At 40.1% G+C, this 20,643-nt stretch overlaps 1 protein-coding gene across 1 annotated transcript; it reads right to left on the bottom strand.

Moving 5' to 3' along the window:
• Positions 1-517: 517 nt before the first annotated feature.
• Positions 518-20,390, bottom strand: LOC307257902 (L-amino-acid oxidase-like; the record flags this gene model as incomplete). The annotated part of the gene is made up of 7 exons (XM_080037264.1): positions 518-1,319; positions 1,893-2,029; positions 2,492-2,560; positions 3,541-3,742; positions 3,954-4,066; positions 11,096-11,319; positions 20,099-20,390. The coding sequence occupies 7 exons, from the start codon at positions 20,388-20,390 to the stop codon at positions 518-520; spliced, it is 1,839 nt and encodes a 612-aa protein (XP_079893390.1).
• Positions 20,391-20,643: the final 253 nt, after the last annotated feature.

Below are 20,643 nucleotides of genomic sequence, written 5' to 3'. Positions count from 1 at the left end.
TTGTAAAAGAGGGTCACCCCTCAATTGATCTTTCGAGGTTAAATAAAGGAAAATGAATGAATGAAATGAATGTATAACTTGTTTTTTAGGGGCAGTCATGATGGATATTCTTATATCAGCACAAGAAAGCAATTTTCTTTATAGCTCATGCTATTTGGGCAGCTCATATCTTTAAAAAATGTTCTTAGCGTCTAAAAGTCCAACATTTTTCAAAGTAGAGTGAAAATGTAGTACTGGTTTATGTCATTGAACTTTCAATTGATCAAACAGAGAGAAATGACCACATTATAAGAATCCAGGTTTGAGGAACATTAGTGGTACACATATTGTTTTGGCGACAGTTATCCCTAAAGGTGATGCATGAGTAAAGGATATCTGAATATACTTTTGCCTATCAACTTCATTCACCAGCAAAAATCCACCATTTTGATCACAACTAAAGTTGCATGGCTGAAAAAGCATCCCATTGAGTACAAGAAAAACCAACAAGCGAAGCTAAAGTGTTAAATTTAAGACTCTAGAGCTCGTCTCTTTGTTGCGATCTAGCTGACTCTTCATGCACCACCTTGTTGATGTTAGTAGAAGCCCTGATTGCAGATTTCATAGCTGTCTCGATCCAAGCGTGAGGAAAGGCTGTGTGTTCACCAGCAAAATGCACCCTGCCTTCACTTCTGAAGAGCTCCCTAGAATACTCTAAATGTTGATAAGGGGTGAAGTGAGCAAAGGCGCCAAAGCTGTGAGGATCCTCGCTCCACCTCTTCACTACAACCCCTGTGCAAAGTGACTTGACATGCTCACCGTGGATCTTTGCCAAATCTCTCAGAGCCAGCTCTTTCAGGTCTTCATCACTTGCACCTAAGAAGAGGAGGGAGTCATCAGACCAGGTGTAAGACGCCAGGAGGACGCCAATGGTCTTATTCGCTGGGAAACTGTGGCTGGGGTAGTAGATGTATCGAGAGGGTCCGTCTGTGATGCTCTTCCCTCCTCGGATGCCGTCCCGCTCCCAGAATTTCTCTCTAAAGGTGAGGATGATTTTAGTGGCACTATCGTAATGGGCCCCCCTCATGGCGTACATCTTTTTGTGGGAGAATGGTGGATCAAAATCCATGTAAAGAGCTGCTCTGGCTGTGGTTGTTACCAGGACGACGTCAGCGGGAAGGTCGATCAAAGAAGACTGAGGGCTTCTCTGATACGATACAACTACACCCTTATCTGACTGGCTGATGCGTTTGACCTTGGAGTTGAGCCGAATAGGGACATGGAGGACATTCTGAAAAGCTTCCGGGAGAAGGTCTGACCCACCAGTCACTTCATAGTAACTTAAAAAGAAAAAGAAATATCCCCATTACACTGTGAATTTGCAATGTGTTTAAAAGTCTGTTGCCAGTTCTGACACTTTTGGCCTTTGCACACCGGGCGTGTTTTATTTGTGCGATTAATTTGCACGTTATTAATAATTGCGAACGTATACAGAGTCAATACAAGCTTCGACATAAGCACCGTAATTTCGCTTTGCGTATTTGCGGCTTTTATTTTTTCGAACTGAGTTCGATTTTTCTGATAGACATCGCTTCTGATAGTGAGACGTCAAAATTCACATTCCAAATTATTCGCTTTTTCGTGCCGTTTATTCGCGTGGCGCCCGGTGTGCAACTGCCTTTATGATTAAAATGACCAAGGCATCCTATAGAAATTAGGGAACAGCTTGAAAACAGAACCATGAATACAAAAATGTATGTTATTGAGTAATCTACAAAGAACTGAACAACTTCAGTTTCCCAGACATTTCATGACATCTGTTTCATTTCAATAAATTTTTCTGGTTTAACTTTGCATACAAAATGTTTTTTTTTAACTCTTTAGAGATGAAAGTGTGGGATGTAGGGTCTCACCTAACGTTGTCATTAATGTCCTTTTGATCATAGACCATCTCAGACAGCGCTTTGTACATCAGGCTTTGTTCATTCAGCAGGTCTCCAATCATCCTCAATGCCTCTGAACTCAGATTTCCTCTTTCTTTCAGATACTCCTGTTAAAAATAAGATATTTCTGTCATTGAGCCACAGAAAAAAGATTAATTGACACAAATTCGCTAACAAATCTTTTCCACTTTCACACTTAAATAATAATTGGATTGATTTAGATATTACATTAAATTACATGTAATTTAGCAGACGCTTTGATCCAAAGCGACTTAGAACGGGAGCACACATTCATACACCGATAGCAGCAGCCACCACGCAGGGTGCAAACTAACTATCGGGAGCAGTTTAGGGTTCAGTGACTTGCCCAGGGACACTTGGACATGTGGTGGGGAGACGGGGGATCGAACCACTGACCACCCTACCCACTAAGCTACATCCCCCCAGATACGGCAAACCCAATTCATGCTATTTGCAATGAACTTGAACATCAGTACAGATCCACTTAATACATTTACTCAACAAAATACTGTCATTTTATTACATCCCATGAAATCACAGGGTTTTACCTTGACAGAGTAACGGTCATATTGTATCAGCGCAGCCTTGCAGCCATTAGCCAAAACGTACTGTCTCACCTACAAAAAACAAAAAGAACCAGTCACTTGCAAGGTCTTCAATTGAATCATCTACTGAGCCAATGCTGTTATGGATATTCACAAACTGAGCTTTGATACCTTTCTATCATGAACCATGAACACAAAAGACCAATTTGGAGGGCTGTTGGAGGGTGGGGCTCACAAACAAAGTAATTAAGTCAGTTGGAGCTGCCCTACAGCAAAGCTGGTTGCTGTGTTCAATACAACATTTTGGTCCCGATCACTATCACTAGTGGGTGAATCATAATTACTTTAGCGATTGCCTGATAAAGATGATTAAAGGTCACATATTATGCTAAATGCACTTTTTAAATGTGTTCTAACATATCCATGGGTCCACGGTGTGCCTAGAGACTGCCAAAATATTTGAAAAAATAACAATCTCTCCTTTTCTCACTCTCCCCCTTTCTGAAACCCCCACCCCTCCCCCCAATATATTCCAGTCAGAATTCTCCTCGTTTCTGACCTCAAAAACTGGAAAGCCAGAAGCTTCCACTGTGCAGCCCACACCCCTATTTCTTATTGGTCCACGGCCCTGACAGACAGAGGGCGAGGCGTAACTGGCTTCGCTTCGCTTCCGGACAGGGGGAGCTCAAAGATTGTATATTTACGAGGGGAGCTGCAGCTCTTTTAAAAAAAATGGGCCATTGTGAGATTAGCTGAACATCAGCATAGTACAATAAATGATCTGAAAGTTTTTTTCAGCAAACAATTAAAGAAAAACGTATTAGGGACCACTAAGACCATATAATATGGTGTATAATAGTACCGAAAAGTGTATAATATGGGAGCTTTAATCTTACATGCTGCTATGTGTACACTTGTTAATTTACTAAAAGTTACTAATATGCAGTCTGGACAATTCTCTCAACTGTCTGGCTTTGTTTAGCGTCTAATCTTCTAATCACCAACTTTTTAAACACATCTTTAAACACAACTTAACAACCTGTGCTACGTACCTCCTTCAAAGCATGTTCTATCAGTTTGTCAGCTGACTTCCCTTTCTCACTTCTTGACACATTATATTCCAGGACATCAGGGTTCTCTTGTACCATGAACGTCTTCTTTTTCAAACCATTAACCAGGTAGAAGGTTTGAGGGTCATCCATGATGAAGTTGCTCAATTTGACTTTCAGTTGTTCAGCAAACCAGAGCACGATTCTGGTGGTGAGGTGATTGTGGAATAGTTAGCTTGTGCCTGCAGTGACTCTTTACTGTGTGTGTGAGCCAAGAAAAAGATCCCATAGACAGTAATGTGCATGCAAGACACTGAATGATGGCACATGTCACATCCCTAAATCAGTTTTTAGATTTTAGTGATTTAAATATCCACGCTTACATGTAAACAATATTGAATAATATATATACTCACCGATGAAAATCTGGGATCCTCATGGCTCCCAGTTCAGCATACCAGCCCTCTTTATTATTCCTGTAGGTCTCCACTCGTCCTCCAACACGACCACTGGACTCTAATATGGTCACCTTGGCATAAAAGGTAAATATGTTAAAAGATAGAAATCATGTACATATACTTTGATTTACTACAATTGTTAATTAGTAGACCGCTCTTGCTTTTCTTGCTGCGGCTCGTACTACTCGTATACCCATTTATCTACTTACTACTGTATAGGGGAGGACGGGGGAATGTGAGACATTGGGTAATGTGAGACACCCCCTGTATCTAGGACACGGAACACATTTTTGGTCATGTGAGATCAGGGGCGTAGCACCAAATTCTGGGCCCCTATACAAAAAGTCCTGATGGGCCCCCTGAAAAGCGGTCTTACAATACACATGGCTCTCTGAGCCAGACAACTCCACAATATTTAATCTGATGAATGACCAAATCATTACTTTTACCAGTGTTAACCCCAGAAAATGTCTTAGTCAAAGTGGTCACTGGCCAGGGTCACAGGAGGCGTGGCAAAAAATTTGGGGGTGTTTTACAACAGACCTTACAGTTGTGCAATTTTGTTTGCTATGTGCAGGTAAAATTTTACAGACAGTACAAAACACAATTAAAGAAAACTTCTACCGTTTTGGTGCAATACTATGCAGACACACTAAATACAAATAATAGACCATACACTTGTGTAGGCACATCAAGTGCAAATTCAACTTTTTAAAGTTCCTTTATGGATGGGGGGCTTTGATTATTGTGGACAATAGGCCTACTGTGATGCGATAGCCTATAATTCATTATTGGTTATTATTAGCCTACTTGCTTGATTTCTTTTTAAATACAGGTCGTTTTGGAACATGTCTTTCCCAATTTAAAACATAAAAATAAAACAGCATTGAAAATTCAGAAAAGAAATCTTGTTGGCCTACACTAGCATGCTGTTCTACAAATAACTCAATAGTTGAAATAATAAATACAATGTGTTTTCCCCTTAAAATGTCTAAATGCATTGTAAATGACAGTAACAGTGTGGCACTTCTTTAAACTTACTGAAACTTGCAGGGGCCATCACTCTCATGTATTCATCAGACTTTTCTTTGCGCTGTCTGAGTGGATAGATAGGTTGTGTTGCCACAGTGATGTGGAGTCTTAAACTGTTCTAGCTTTACCAGCACTTATTTCTGTACAGCTAAATATCCCCTTAGAAACATTGCTGCGTTTATTTTCGCCACCAGTTCAATTCAATGTTGGCTTGCTCCTGCTTACTCTCCCGCACACATGCCTTAGTCATGTGCAGGCCCCTGATCTCCTCGCAAGGGTCAGGGACCTATCATGAGCCAGTCAATTATTTCTTTTTTTGGAATGGCATTGTTCAGGGCCTTCGAAGATCGGGGCCCCACATTTAGCTTGTTAAATTTATTTTATTTTTATTTATTTTTTCTGCCTTGGGCCCCCCCACGACTGTATCACTTTTCCCCGCAGTCCGTCGGCCCTGTGTGAGATATATGTTTTCAAGTCCCTCTCATTTCCCCTTGGCCATGAAAGAGAAGACCTCATGGTGATGTTGTAAGCATGTTTTTTTCACAAAAAAATATTTTTTGCATGTAAAAGTACATTTTCTGGGGGGCGCCTTTAGCTCAGTTGGTAGGCGTCCCCCTCCCGGGCCGGGCCCAGCAGCAGACCCGGGTTCGATTCCCACCCGCGGTCGTTCTCTGCATGTCACTCCCCTCTCTGCCCCATTTCACCTCTGTCTCTCTGCACTATCAATAAAGCATAACAATGCCCAAAAAATATCTTTAAAAAAAAATAAGTACATTTTCTTGCTGTCAACAAATGCTGGGCTTACAATAGAGGACTTTTAAAAGACTTTGAAAAGACTGAAGACTGAAACCCTCTTACATCTAAAGACAATCAACTCACACCCGAAGACAACTAGTCATTAGTTTTCAGTCAGAGTGTGATTTTGAAAAGACAGGGGTCTCATATTGCAAGACTACAACTAGATTCCTTTTGAGATTAATATCATAACCACAAACGCGATTGTGATTATTTAATTAAAAACAAGTTAATTCAATATTCCGAGCGAGGGACTTACTTTAGTTATTTGTCCAGCTTTATTTGCTGATCTCATACCCCAATAACTTTAACTCCTAACCAGGGGCGTCACTAGGTTTTAAGGACAGGGGGGCTTAGCCCCAAGGAGATGCACAGAATGTGAGCGAACGTTTAATTTCACCAGAGCCGGCCCAAGCCTTCAGGGGGCCCTAAGCGAAATATGATTAGGGGGCCCCTCTCCAATTGTAGCGCTGCTGAAACTATATATCTTTGTTAAATATCATTCACACACCCAGTGTTTTCTGCTAGTGCCTCCACTGTGCAGCTGTGCGAAAATAATAGCCAGCTGAGATCCTTACCCTCCTAGGAGGGTCCGGGGGTTTGCCCTCCCGGGAGATTTTTTAAACTTTTTTAGAGTGAAATGCATGAATCTGGTGCACTTTGAGAGGAAAATTAAGAGGCTAAATCTGAGGAATTTTGTGTGAACAAATCATTTGGAGACACTGGGTCAGATGAATTAGAAGCTATTGAAGAAGGACACATGGATTTTCCATAAAATATTAATATAAAATTAAATATTATGCAGGGTCCTCTGGGATGGGCTTGGAGCTCTTTTTCTTTTACGGAACATATTTCTCTGTAATATAATGAATGCATTTAAATGCAGTGAGAGGAACGAAGCATAAGAACTCTTTTCCAGCTATCTTTTTTTCCACAGACGAGGCTGAAGGCTATATACTATACACAGTGCATGGGCAACTGAGGCAGCCCCATTTCCAATTGTTTTTAAATAAACTCAATACACACTGTACATGGATGTGAACGTGACATGATCAGATAATTTCGGATTACCTCCCAGATGAACTGATTACATTTTTAGGCTATTAAATATCTAGACCAAAACATTTTATCCCTTATTTTGTATGATAACTTACATTTGCATAATATGATGTTAATATCAAACACACAAACTAAAAAACAACAACAAAAGAAAAAAATCCACAGCTCCGCTCCCGGTACACACACTGCAGGTACCCAGGTACCGAGTGCAACCTAGGTTGGAGGGAAAACGTGGACTGGATTTCAGTGTAGGCGTGCTCTATATGAACAAGTGGAATGGACTGGATAACGACGCACTGACTCTGACTCTCTACCGCTTCCACTATGAAGTGAAGGGAAACTAAGATTCATGATCACATTTAAGTTAATAATAGCTGGTTTATTTATTTAATATTTATTATTTATTAAATTTTTTTTTTTTAATAAATAAACTTAAAATTATTTAGGGGGGCTTAAGAATATTTTAGGGGGGCTGAAGCCCCCCTAAAATAGGCCTAATGACGCCACTGCTCCTAACCCTGTATTTGACAGTAGAGTGTTCAGGTTGCGCGGCTGTCAGCCTGGTTCTCCACCGAGGCTTCTATGAAAAAGTATCCGAAATAAGTGCCTCACCAGGCGGACACAGGTCGCGACTAATGCCGCTCCTCCTGTGTCGTGCTTGGTGCATGCAAGAGTGTGACAGTGTTTACGTCATTTCGCTTGAGCCAACCCCCTAAGACTAGCGATAATATCAAACATGTTTGATAATCAAGACGGGAAGAAGACTGGCTGAAATCGGGTCGGAAGTTCACCATACACCAAACGACTGAGATTACGTGCGCGCGCCACAACTCCAGCACGACTCCCGTGATTTCAGTCCGACATTGGAAGATTGTCTGTGACTGTCAAATCGCGTGAAAAAGTCGTGTAGTGTAAGCCCAGCATTAATCGATTGTTGTGCCTAATCAAATTGATTCAGGTAGAAAAACTTCTATCACACATGTTGATGAACTACCAACATATGAAACCATGTGATGATGCAACCTGATCTCACGCCGAGGCGCGAGATACACACGCATGGACCGGCGTGTCACTCACGCGCCCTGCCTGAGCAGGGCGTGTGAGTTACGCGCGCAGTCAAAATAGTCAAAATGGCGGCCGCGGTTGTTTTTGTCTATATTATAACCTCTCCCTGTCCCCTTGCCCTATCCCTGTCCCCTTGCCCTAACCCTAACCACCGAGGGGGCTGCAGCTAGATAGTATTGAAATGCTGGGGGAACATGTGGTGCTATTCCTGGGACAACATGTCGGCCCCTGTTGGTGCTATTCCTCCGTTCATTTAGACTATTCCTCCATTCATTTTGACGGCGGGAGGTGCGCGGGAGGTGCGCGTGTAACTCACACGCCCTGCTCAGGCAGGGCGCGTGAGTGACACGCCGGTCCATGCGTGTGTATCTCGCGCCTCGGCGTGATACCAGGTTGGATGATGATAACTGAAGATTAGCCTGAATTTCTGAGAGAGGTAGTTTTTTCTCAAATTGTGGCAGTGGAGTAAAGTGAGACAAATGCTGTGGGGTAAAGTGAGACAGTGTCTGTGCCCTCTTTTACAGTTTTTTTCGATTGCTAAACCACAGTGGGCACAACTGGAGCGACATGTGCAAAACTCTAACAACAGTATGCAGAGCAGCGGTTCATTCGGGCCAAACTCTAGCTCGTTTTTCATTGCTTAAACACAATTTACAAAACTCTACACACCTATCTCATGGCTTAACCACAGCCTGCACAACACTGTGGATTTCCAGCCCTTTTTTTCAAACACTAACACACTACTGCCACAACTGTAAACCACACAATCAAAACAGAATGAATGCCTAGTGCATTTCAAACACTGCAGGTTGCAATTTCAACTGAAACACTACTGTAAGATGTATTGTTTTAGACTTGTTAGTGAACATATACAGTATAAAGGGAAAGCTCAAAAATATATTTTTTTTTGGAAATGGACCAATGAAGACAGGTTGTTGGAGGGAGAAGAGTGGCAGTGAGAGTGTGGATGTGTGGAGGAAGACATAGAGCTGTAATGTCTGATGAAATACAGTAGGGGCTACACTGATAGACCCTGTTGTGAATCATGGTCTCTCATTGAGAGAGGCAGGGTTGAGAGTGCAACCCAATCTGCAAAAATCTAAAGTTGCATCTGTAACAAACAGACAGCTTAGAGTTGCATCCTTATAGTAAATGACAACATTACAGGATATATTTCTGTATTACAATTATAGAATATTTACACAGATAAATACTACACTTGGAAATGTTTTTAATAAAATATACAAAATGTGTATCTATTGAAGCAAACTTCTGATTTTCATTTCTTTTTGTTTTCCTAAAAAAAACTGGTATGTTATAAAATAAACAATTTCATGTGAAAGAATTTCACCCTTTCATCAAAGAAAATATTACGTAATTTGTGTGAAATAACTCAAATTATTCAAACTGTAAAGATTAAAAGTTTGTAATTTATGTATTGGGGTTTGATGCTAGTGTTTGTACACTGAGCATATTCTGAGTGACAGTGTGTGTTATCTCAATGAGGACAATTCATAGTGTTTGCTGCACTGAGCCTATTTTGCAGGTGAAGTGAACTGGTCAGCTCCAGTGACTGTTGGTAGTGCAGACTGTAGTTAGAGTTTTGCACATTGAGCTACAGTTGTGTCCACTGTGGGTTAGCAATCGAAAAAAACTGTAATGAATCCATTATATTTTAGGTAGCAAGGAGACTAGTTTGAAAAGACAAAAGACAATGTGGGCTGGAGGTGGGGGTTGATGGTTGAAGGGGTGTCAGTCAGCAAGGGCATGGTTTGGCACGTATGTATGTGGGGGACAGGAGAGTGACCTTTAACATCAATAGACTCTGTAGAAATATGTCTTTATTCAATAAATGATCCCAATAAAACAAATGCAGAAAAAATACTCAAAAGATAAAGAATAAGACAGCTGGGTCTAGTCCTGTGTTCTGAGTCCCAGACTGTGTTTTAATCTAACTGGTTCTATCTGTCATTTGAATGTTAATTATTGAATATGAATTATATGTTGTATTGGATCAGAGTTACTTTCAAGTATTTAGAATTTATTTTTGCTTAATTGACCAAACCCCATGATCTGTTACTAGTAAGACATTAGTTTTGTAATATTTGGTTTTCAAGCTAGCTGTCAGGATTCTAACTGTTAAAGAGGACCTATTATACTACTTTTCTGGTCTTAATTTCTTGTTTTACACTGCTATAGAGCAACCTGACACGAATCACATCACAAAAAACTATGTAGATTTTCGGGAAGCTCTTTCTCTTATTTTGGCGATCCAGCACATCCTGTCAACACTTGAGTGTGTGTGCTTCGGCAATCTCCGCTCCCTCCGCCTGTGCATCGGCCATCTCCGCTACCCTCCCCCCTCCTGCAAACCCCACTCCGTTGTGATTGGTTACCTTCCTTCCGGAACACTTTCAGTGGCGGGAAGCGCGAGCATGGACCTATAAGGGCGCGAGGCAGACGCAAACAGGGAAGTGACAGCATTACCATACATGGAAACATCCGCGTGGTCACGTCACAAATTTTTATGCGACGTCACAAATTATGAAAGGGTAGACCACTTTGAAGACGTGACTTCTCGACTGGCTAGAATAGTGTTTAGTGCTCTGCACAGACACCCCAGACGGTCAGCAGGGAATACGTCGAAATGCATGTAAGTCATTATTTGATAATTTAGTATGGTTAAGCATGACTATGAATCATCATAACAACGTTTATAGGTCATAAAAGTCAAAAAGCATCATAGGTCCTCTTTAAAATGTGTGTTGTTATAGTAGTTTCAGAGTGGAAAAAGTAAGTGGATCAGTTTACCCCCTTGATTTTTCTGGTCTGTCTCAGTTTACCCCACAGCTGGGGCAACTTTTTTTAAAACAATCATATTTTCACTGCCCTTTGTCTTTAATAAATTCTGCAAATGCCCATTTCTAGGAAACATCCTGAATTAATGGGAAATGTGTAAATTTGAGTGATAAATAATTTTTGCTTGCTTAGAGGGGAGCAAATGTAAAAAGTGTCTCGGATTACCCCGTTCTCCCCTACTTGTAATATTGTTGCAACTAAAATTAGTATACCTATAATATAATTAATTAATTAATTCCTATACAAAAGAGATATGTATTCTACACAATTACCAACCAGTAAAAAATTACCTTGTGTCCTGCATCTTGCAGTAACTTTGCAGCTGTAAGTCCAGCCATGCCAGCTCCAACAATAACAACATGATGAGATGTGTCTATATGTGGGAGGCCATTCTGGACAGTCTTTAGCAGGGTATCATAGTCTTGGTCCTCCAGACAATCAGCCAGATTTTGCTTTACACTGTCAGCAGCAGAATGGCTCAGGTACAGTGTGAACAGCAATACACTGACTGCAACTGTAAAAAAAAAAAAACACAGAGGCATACAACCTCCAACAGGGAACTTTTCTCTGAATATCTTTGATCTTTATTATTGATTCTGAGGTTATTTGGTTCAGGATACTTTACCTGAAGCCTAGTTGACCAAATTGAAGAAGCATTTTAGAGTCTTAAAAAACTGGCGAAAGGCTATAGTTGTGCGACTAGCTGTGTTGCTTGCATAACATTAAAAGACAATATACGATACAAAAAATATTGGCAGGCGTTTCTTTGGTCAAAGCCAAATGATTGAATACAGTTTTTTTCGATTGCTAACCCACAGTGGGCACAACTGTAGCTCAATGTGCAAAACTCTAACTACCGTCTGCACTACCAACAGTCACTGGAGCTGAACAGTTCACTTCACCTGCAAAACAGGCTTAGTGCAGCAAACACTATGAATTGTCCTCACTGAGATAACACACACTGTCACTCAGAATATGCTCAGAGTACAAACACTAGCATCAAACCCCAATACATAAATTACAAACTTTTAATCTTTTCAGTTTGAATAATTTGAGTTATTTCACACAAATTACGTAATATTTTCTTTGATGAAAGGATAACATTCTTTCACATGAAATTGTTTATTTTACAACATACCAGTTTTTTTAGGAAAACAAAAATAAATGAAAATCAGAAGTTTGCTTCAATAGATACACATTTTGTATACTTTATTGAAAACATTTCCAAATGTAGTATTTATCTGTGTAAACATTCTAAAATTGTAATACAGAAATCAATTCCTGTAATGTTGTCATTTACTGTAAGGATGCAACTCTAAGCTGTTTGTTTGCTGGAAAATTCGTATTACAGATGCAACTTTAGATTTTTTGTCTCTCAATGAGAGACCATGATTCACAACAGGGTCTATCAGTGTTGCCCTTACTGTATTTCATCAGACATTACAGCTCTATGTCTTCTAGGTCTTCCTCCACACATCCACACTCTCACTGCCACTCTTCTACCTCCAACAACCTGTCTTCCTGGGTCCATTTCCAAAAGAATATATATTTATATATATTTATATATATATATATACAGTCATATGAAAAAGTTTGGGAACCCCTCTCAGCCGGCATTATAATTGACTCTGCTTTCACACAAAAAAGATAAAAGTGGTATGTCTTTAATTTACCAGGAACAGCTAAGTACTGGGATGTTTTCCAAACAAAGATTTTTTGAAAAGCAGTATTTAGTTTTATGAAATTAAATAAAATGTGAAAAACTGGCTGTGCAAAAATATGGGAACCCCTGTGGTCTTGCTGATTTTAATGCATGTAACAGCATGTAAAACTGAGGACTTTAAACACAAAATTGGTTGGATTATGTTGTTAAGCCTTGAACCTCATATAAAGGTCTGTTTAATCATGATAAAAGGTATTTTAGGTGCCTAAATGCAAGTTCCACTTCTCTTTGACTCTCTTTAGAAGTGAGACAGAATGCGATCATCAAAACAGCTCCCAAAAGATCTTAGAAACAAAGATTATTCATTGTCATGGTTTAGGGGAAGGCTACAAGAAGCTTTCCCAAAGGTTTCAATTGTCAATTTCTACTGTAAGGAACGTTGTCAGGGAATGGAAGGACACAGGCACAGTTGCAGTTAAACCCAGGTCTAGCAGACCAAGAAAAGTACAAGAGCGGCATATGCGGCGGATTGTGAGAATGGTTGCACACAACCCAAAGATCACCTCCAAAGACCTGCAAGAACATCTGGCCGCAGATTGTGTATCTGTACATGGTTCTACAATTCAGTGCAATTTGTCCAAAACATCTGTATGGCCGGGTGATGAGAAGGAAGCCCTTTCTGCGCCCACGCCACAGATACAGTTGCATGGAGTATGCGAAAGCTCATTTAGACAAGCCAGATTCATATTGGAAGAAAATTCTTTGGACTGATGAGACAAAAATTAAGTTATTTGGTCTTTATAAAAAGCAGATGTTTTGGTGCAAATTGCACTGAATTGTTGAACGATGTACAGATACACAATCTGCAGCCAGATGTTCTTGCAGGTCTTTGGAGGTGATCTGTGGGTTGTGTGCAACCATTCTCACAATCCTCCACCTATGCCGCTCCTGTTTTTTTCTTGGTCTGCCATGCCTGGGTTTAACTGCCACTATGCCTGTGTCCTTCCATTTCCTGACAACGTTCCCTACAGTCGAAATTGACAATTGAAACCTTTGGGAAAGCTTCTTGTAGCCTTCCCCTAAACCATGACAATGAACAATCTTTGTTTTTCAGATCTTTTGGGAGCTGTTTTGATGATCCCATTCTGTCTCACTTCAGCAGAGAGTCAAAGAGAAGTGCAACTTGCATTTAGGCACCTAAAATACATTTTCTCATGATTAAACAGACATTTCTATGAGGTTCAAGGCTTAACAACATAATCCAACCAACTTTGTGTTTAAAGTCCTCAATTTTACATGCTGTTACAGGCATTAAAATCAACAAAACCACAAGGGTTCCTATATTTTTGCACAGCCAGTTGTTCACATTTTATTTTATTTCATACAACCAAATACTGCTTTTCAAAAAATCTTTGTTTGGAAAACATCCCAGTACTTAGCTGTTCCTAGTAAATTAAAGACATACCACTTTTATATTTTTTTTGTGAAAGCAGAGTCAATTATAATGCCGGCTGAGAGGGGTTCCCAAACTTTTTCATATGACTGTATATATATATATATATATATATATATATATATATATATATAGGGGAGAACGGGGGAATCTGAGGCATCGGGTAATGTGAGCCACCCCCTGTATCTAGGCAACGGAAAACATTTGTGGTCATGTGAGATATATGTTTTCAAGCCCCTCTCATTTCCCCATGGCCCTGAAAGAGAGGACCTCGTGGTGCTGTGGTAAGCATGTTTTTTTCACCAAAATAGGTATTTAGCATGTAAAAGTACATTTTCTTGCTGTCAACTTGATACTAGAATTATTTCATCAAACTACCCAAGTGTTTGAATAATTGAAACTGAGTCAGGCCTTCTTGAAAGCAGGTGATTTACTTGCAAACAGCAAATGCAAGGGTCAAACAACATGTATCACAAGTGTAGCTTACATGGTTAAGACAACGTTTGAACAGAAATAGCAGAGGTTATATGTCCAAAAAATAGGCGTATACACACTTGTTTGTGTGTCCAGGTCTTGCAAGGGAGATGATACAATTGCACTGATAGTGCAATAAGTCCTTGAACAGAATGTGCTGTGTGTTTCACATCTTGATGTGTGACGAGGCAGTTTTACTTCTTAAGAAAAACATGTTTACCACAGTGTTTGTACAACAGAGTTCAATGTGAGGTGAATAGGTGAATAGAATGATAGCATTAATATGTTATACAATCATAGAGAAATAGATTTCGTTAACACAACTTACAGTTTTTTTCGATTGCTAACCCACAGTGGGCACAACTGTAGCTCAATGTGCAAAACTCTAACTACAGTCTGCACTACCAACAGTCACTGGAGCTGAACAGTTCACTTCACCTGCAAAATAGGCTCAGTGCAGCAAACACTATGTCCTCACTGAGATAACACACACTGTCACTCAGAATATGCTCAGAGTACAAACATTAGCATCAAACCCCAATACATAAATTACAAACTTTTAAAGGGACTCTTACCGATCCTGCAATTGAGAATTACAGCACTATCATACCATCCCGCCTCCCTCCAATGCCCCCACACCCTCATTCCATGCTTGTATCACTGGTTTCACTTCAGAGTTGTCGGCCAGAACACCACTTATGGCCAAAGGCGTCAGACTATAAGCATGAGACTAGGAGAGGAGGAGTAGGGTTTTATCCGCTCTTTATTTTACTTCTTTCACAGGCACAGTCGCATATAGATCGCGGGAAAAGAACAAAGGTTTAAACTCCGCTCATGAGGAGACGTTACAACAGCTGTTGCGACCCGCGAATCGCAGCCGTTAATAACATGCAAACTATATTATAACAGCGATCGGGACTGCATGTACATACTCACACACGGGTGATTCACATTTAAACTCAGATAAACACGTTTCCATGTGGAATGATCGCTTACTGCGGCAACGCTCACACATCTGACCGAGGGAGAAGAGAAAGGAAAGCCTAAACAGGCTCTCTGGCCGACTGACGTCACGGCCCTAACTGACTGCTATCCACACTGAACAAAACACATTTTAACACACTGTAAGAAATAACAACACTGTATCTTATGAACGTTGGAGCCTTTTCTACAATGGTCGCTACTCGCTACTGTCTGCCGTGGAATCAAAACAAACCCTCTAGTTGAGAATGCGCAATACAGAAGCAGACCGCAAACAGACAGGTCTGTCGGCCAATCGGTCCGAACGATTTGATTGGTTGAAATTTATATATATTTTTCATAATATTATGAGATTGAAATCATTGTTTGTTTTTACTCCTGGTGGGTCTGTCTTATATTTTAGAGTGTAATTATATTATTACAGTTTTTCACAATTGCTTAAACACATTTCCTGATAGACTACCTCACTTTTTCAAAATCCTAAACACAAATCTCAAAACTCAAACACAAAATGCAAAATCCTTCACTTCTCTTGCAAAAGCACACTTTACCCTCAAAACAATGTTAACTCTTCACTAAATGGTGTTTTCTTTTCAAATGACAAACACACACATCATATGACTAGACATTTCTAGCACTCATTGAACACTGGTGTGCAGAATGGAAAACACTGTAGTATAAATGCAAACCACTATATGAATGCTTTATCAGTAGAATTATGCCTTTGCATGTTCATACACTTTCACCTACAGTAACAACAAATACTTTACGGTTTTTGCCAAATGCTAACACACATGTTGCAGAATAGTTTATTTTGCCATTTCAAACAAACACAATGAATAGGTAGGACTGCAGTTCAAGCAATTCAGTGTGTCAGGATGAACTAAGAAACAATTACAGTAAAATTAGGGAACAATGGTAAAAAAAACAGCGTTGTAAGGAATTGGGTGGTTGGATTATGAATCCTTTTATGGATACCGCCTCCTGTTTGTGTCTGGCCACATCGCCTCATCAACATCACACTCAATCCTTTGAGAAGCAACAGGGAAATGATCACCTGATATCCAGTCTAAATCTCCTAATTATGGAGCGACTCAGGTTGGGCTGCACTCTCTGTCCAGGCTCCCTCATTGATAGGCCATGATCTATAACATAGTCCACTATAGTGTTCCTGTTGTATGTGTCTCTGTCTGTTGCCTTATTTGTCCTCGTACTCCTGTCACTCTCTCTCCTCCTCTTCCCCTGACTCTTACTGTTTCAGAAAGGAGCTGAGCTCACCCGGGGTCTATTTGTAGTGCTAAGGTTTAGACTGATTGGTATTCAATTAGTTAAATTTTTTTTCAAGAAGTGTGTTGGAGAATTTCAAACACAGTGCAAAAGCATATATCGTGTGTGTAGGGTTGGTGCTTTGGTTTAGGGCATAGTTACAAAAGTTAGAGGTTGTGGTCATAGCAGTCACTTTTAGTGTTTACAGTATTCGGCAAAAACTGTATTTGTACCAAAATGTGCAGTCTACTGTAAATCACAGCAAACAGGAGCTCATCTCTGACCCTTCTATAGCTAACTGCACAAAAGCCTTTTGAGTTTAGAAATTTGATTGGCAGTGTGTTCTGTGTGAATACCATGAGAGAGAATTCAGGAAGAGTGTGCAAGATATAGAGAATTGTGTGTACTGTTGTGAAAAATGTGTGTTTTCGAATGAGAATATGAGTCTAAGGCAGGAAATGTGTTTGGAGTTCAGCAGAATTGGTTAAGCAGTTGGTAAATTAGTTTCAGATTGTGCACATTGTGTCTGATGTTCCAAAAAATGTGTTTAAGCAATTGTGAAAAACTGTAATACCATTTTAACCTAATCCAAAAAAAGTGTAAAAATGCAACAAAAGTAAGAGTCCCTTTAATCTTTACAGTTTGAATAATTTGACACAAATTACGTAATATTTTATTTGATGAAAGGGTGAAATTCTTTCACATGAAATTGTTTATTTTATAACATACCAGTTTTTTTAGGAAAACAAAAAGAAATGAAAATCAGAAGTTTGCTTCAATAGATACAAATTGTGTATATTTTATTGAAAACATTTCCAAATGTAGTATTTATCTGTGTAAAAATTCTATAATTGTAATACAGAAATCTATCCTGTAATGTTGTCATTTACTGTAAGGATGCAACTCTAAGCTGTTTGTTTGCTGGAAAATTCATTACAGATGCAACTTTAGATTTTTGCAGATTGGGTTGCACTCTCAACCCTGCCTCTCTCAATGAGAGACCATGATTCACAACAGGGTCTATCAGTGTAGCCCTTACTGTATTTCATCAGACATTACAGCTCTGTCTTCCTCCACACATCCACACTCTCACTGCCACTCTTCTCCCTCCAACAACCTGTCTTCATTGGTCCATTTCCAAAAAAAAATATATTTTTGAGCTTTCCCTTTATACTGTATATGTTCACTAACAAGTCTAAAACAATACATCTTACAGTAGTGTTTCAGTTGAAATCGCAATCTGCAGTGTTTGAAATGCACTAGGCATTCATTCTGTTTTGATTGTGTGGTTTACAGTTGTGGAAGTAGTGTGTTAGCGTTTGAAAAAAAGTGCTGGAAATCCACAGTGTTGTGCAGGTTGTGGTTAAGCCATGAGATAGGTGTGTAGAGTTTTGAAAATTGTGTTTTATCAATGAAAAACGAGCTAGAGTTTGGCCCAAATTAACCGCTGCTCTGCATACTGTTGTTAGAGTTTTGCACTTGTCGCTCCAGTTGTGCCCACTGTGGTTTAGCAATTGAAAAAAACTGTAATCAACTGTTGTGCCAAAGCAAAAGTATTCACATAGAAAAACTTCTATAATACGTGTTGATGAACTACCAATATATGAAACCATGTGATGCTGATAATTGAAGATTAGCCTGAAATGCTAAGAGAGGTAGTTTTTTCTCAAATTGTGGTGGTGGGGGAAAGTGAGCCACATGCTGTGGGGGAAAGTGAGCCACTGTCTCACTTTCCCCCACCATGAGGCACAAGTTAAGTTTAGTCTTAAACATATTTTAATGTAATATTACATGACATATGTTTTATTTTAATGTCATATACATTGTAGAAAAGCCATCATGCCAAGGAAATACACCTGGAAGACGACCTGGGGCAACCACATGGAAAGAGCACATTCTCATCTTTCCCTGTAACCTTCAGGGCTGGAATGTAGAGTAGGCCTAGTTGTAGAGTATGACAGGCTGATGTTATAATCCAGTTGGGTCTTCTCCTGTGTTCTGAGTCCCAGGCTGTTCTCACTGGTTCTGATTTTCCTATCCTTTGACCCCCAGACACTAGCTGGCTCAAAGGGTCCTGTGTTCTGACCCCCAGACTGTGTTCTAATCTAACCGGTTCTATATTTCATTTGAATCTTATTAAAACCTTTTTAATTATAATATGTCGTTCCAGTTGTGCCCACTGTGGTTTAGCAATCGTAAAAAAACTGTAATACACCATTTTGTAAAATGTGTATTTGCCATGTCCACCTAACTTCAACATAGAGTAATGCAATCCAAACTGCACCCCAAGCTGAAAAGCAGATCTAGAAAATTGTTGAGTGGGTTTCAATCAACAACAGGGAACACATCAAGGAACTAACAATAGGAAATATGCACTATTAGCACGCATTATACTGTCAGGATTTGCTTAGTTCATACAGACACCCAAACTTGCAATTAAATACTCACATAAATTCCCTTTTGCCTCACGCAGATCCATTTTATTTATTACGAGTGACCTTCTCTCGAAGGTGTTATATATATCCGTGCACATGCATGGCACCTGTGCTAAGACAGTCAAGACAGGTCATGCGTTATGCAGTAAATATTTGTTTTAAGTTATGTAGATAAACGTGCAAAGCAGGTACATGTCAACATGTCATTCCAGTTTTTTCCCCCGCCCCAAGTAGACCAATTCTGTGCTGCATACTGCACTCAAGCGAAAAAGGTTGTCAGCCCCCAAGACTTAGTGCTGCCAGAAAATGCATATGTTTATTTTACCACTAGTTCTCTCAGTGCGTACCTAACGTGACCTGATTAAGCAATTAAACTTTAAACGTGACTCAGATTTAAATACTTTTTATACTGTATAAATGCTATTCTATATTTAAACACTATAGTACTGCTCAATAATTGCATTTGGGTTTAACATAATGAAGGATTAGTAGGAATAACTTTATAGCATCATCATTTGACCTTTTCATCACTCCTGAAATGATCCAGCTGATTGTGGAAATGACCAACTTACAAGGGAGACGTACAGTGTCGGTCGAGAGGGGAATCCACCCGCAGCCTGTGGGATGACCAGAGTGGGAGACCAGTTTTCAGGGCCACCATGTCCCACAAACGATTTGAAATGCTAAGTGCCAGCCTCCGCTTTGACAATCGACTCACCCATCCTGCTAGACACAAGGAGGATAAGCTGTCTCCATTCAGAAACATGTGGGACATGTGGACACAGCGCCTCCCACTCATGTTCAATTCAGGCTGCGGGTGGATTCCCCTCTCGACCGATACACACCTGCTAGGATGAGAAGTCCCATGTATGCTCGAATCTCTTGGTCATCTGCATCACTCCATCCTGACACTGTACACCTCCCTTGTAAGTTGGTCATTCCCACAATCAGCTGGATCATTTCAGGAGTGATGAAAAGGTCAAATGACAATGCTATATCGTGGATCCTTGATATTGCATACGTGTAGGGCCTGGAATCAAGCTGGTGGGTGCGGGAATGTAGCATAAGGTATTGGCATGAGATGGAGACCAGACTTGCCCGTTCTTCGCTGTCCACTCAACGTTAGGATGGACAGGATCCTCTGTCTCGTCTTCACTGTCCGAGGAAATGGCACTCACAGTAGTGGAGGTATTGAGTGAAAATTCAATATCAGATTCCCCTGCGAAGTCTTTTTCAGAGTCCTGCAGCTCGCTGTCTGAAGATTGCTCCAGGACCATCTCTAAAACCTCTCTATCACTAAAACGCCTCTTCATTTTTGCTCCTTCTCTTTCTCCAGGTCTTTCTCCTTCTATGCCCACTATTGGAATGACACCTCAGCCAAGCTGCATGTTTAACTTTGGCTGTGAAAGCAGCCAGGTGCATAAACACACTAACTGTTGTTTTCCTTTTTGTTTTTGAGTACCTTAAAGGCAGAAGGCCAAGTTTTACTCAAGCACCTCGCATGAAACACATCATTCAAAAGATGCTCTTTTCACCCCTGAAATGATCAGTGCATGCTTACAGGTT

This window comes from Ammodytes marinus, assembly GCF_949987685.1.
Source record: "Ammodytes marinus genome assembly, chromosome: 11".
Lineage (NCBI taxonomy): Eukaryota > Metazoa > Chordata > Actinopteri > Uranoscopiformes > Ammodytidae > Ammodytes > Ammodytes marinus.
Note: the sequence above shows the minus strand (reverse complement) of the source record. Positions and strands in the feature narration are given on the sequence as shown.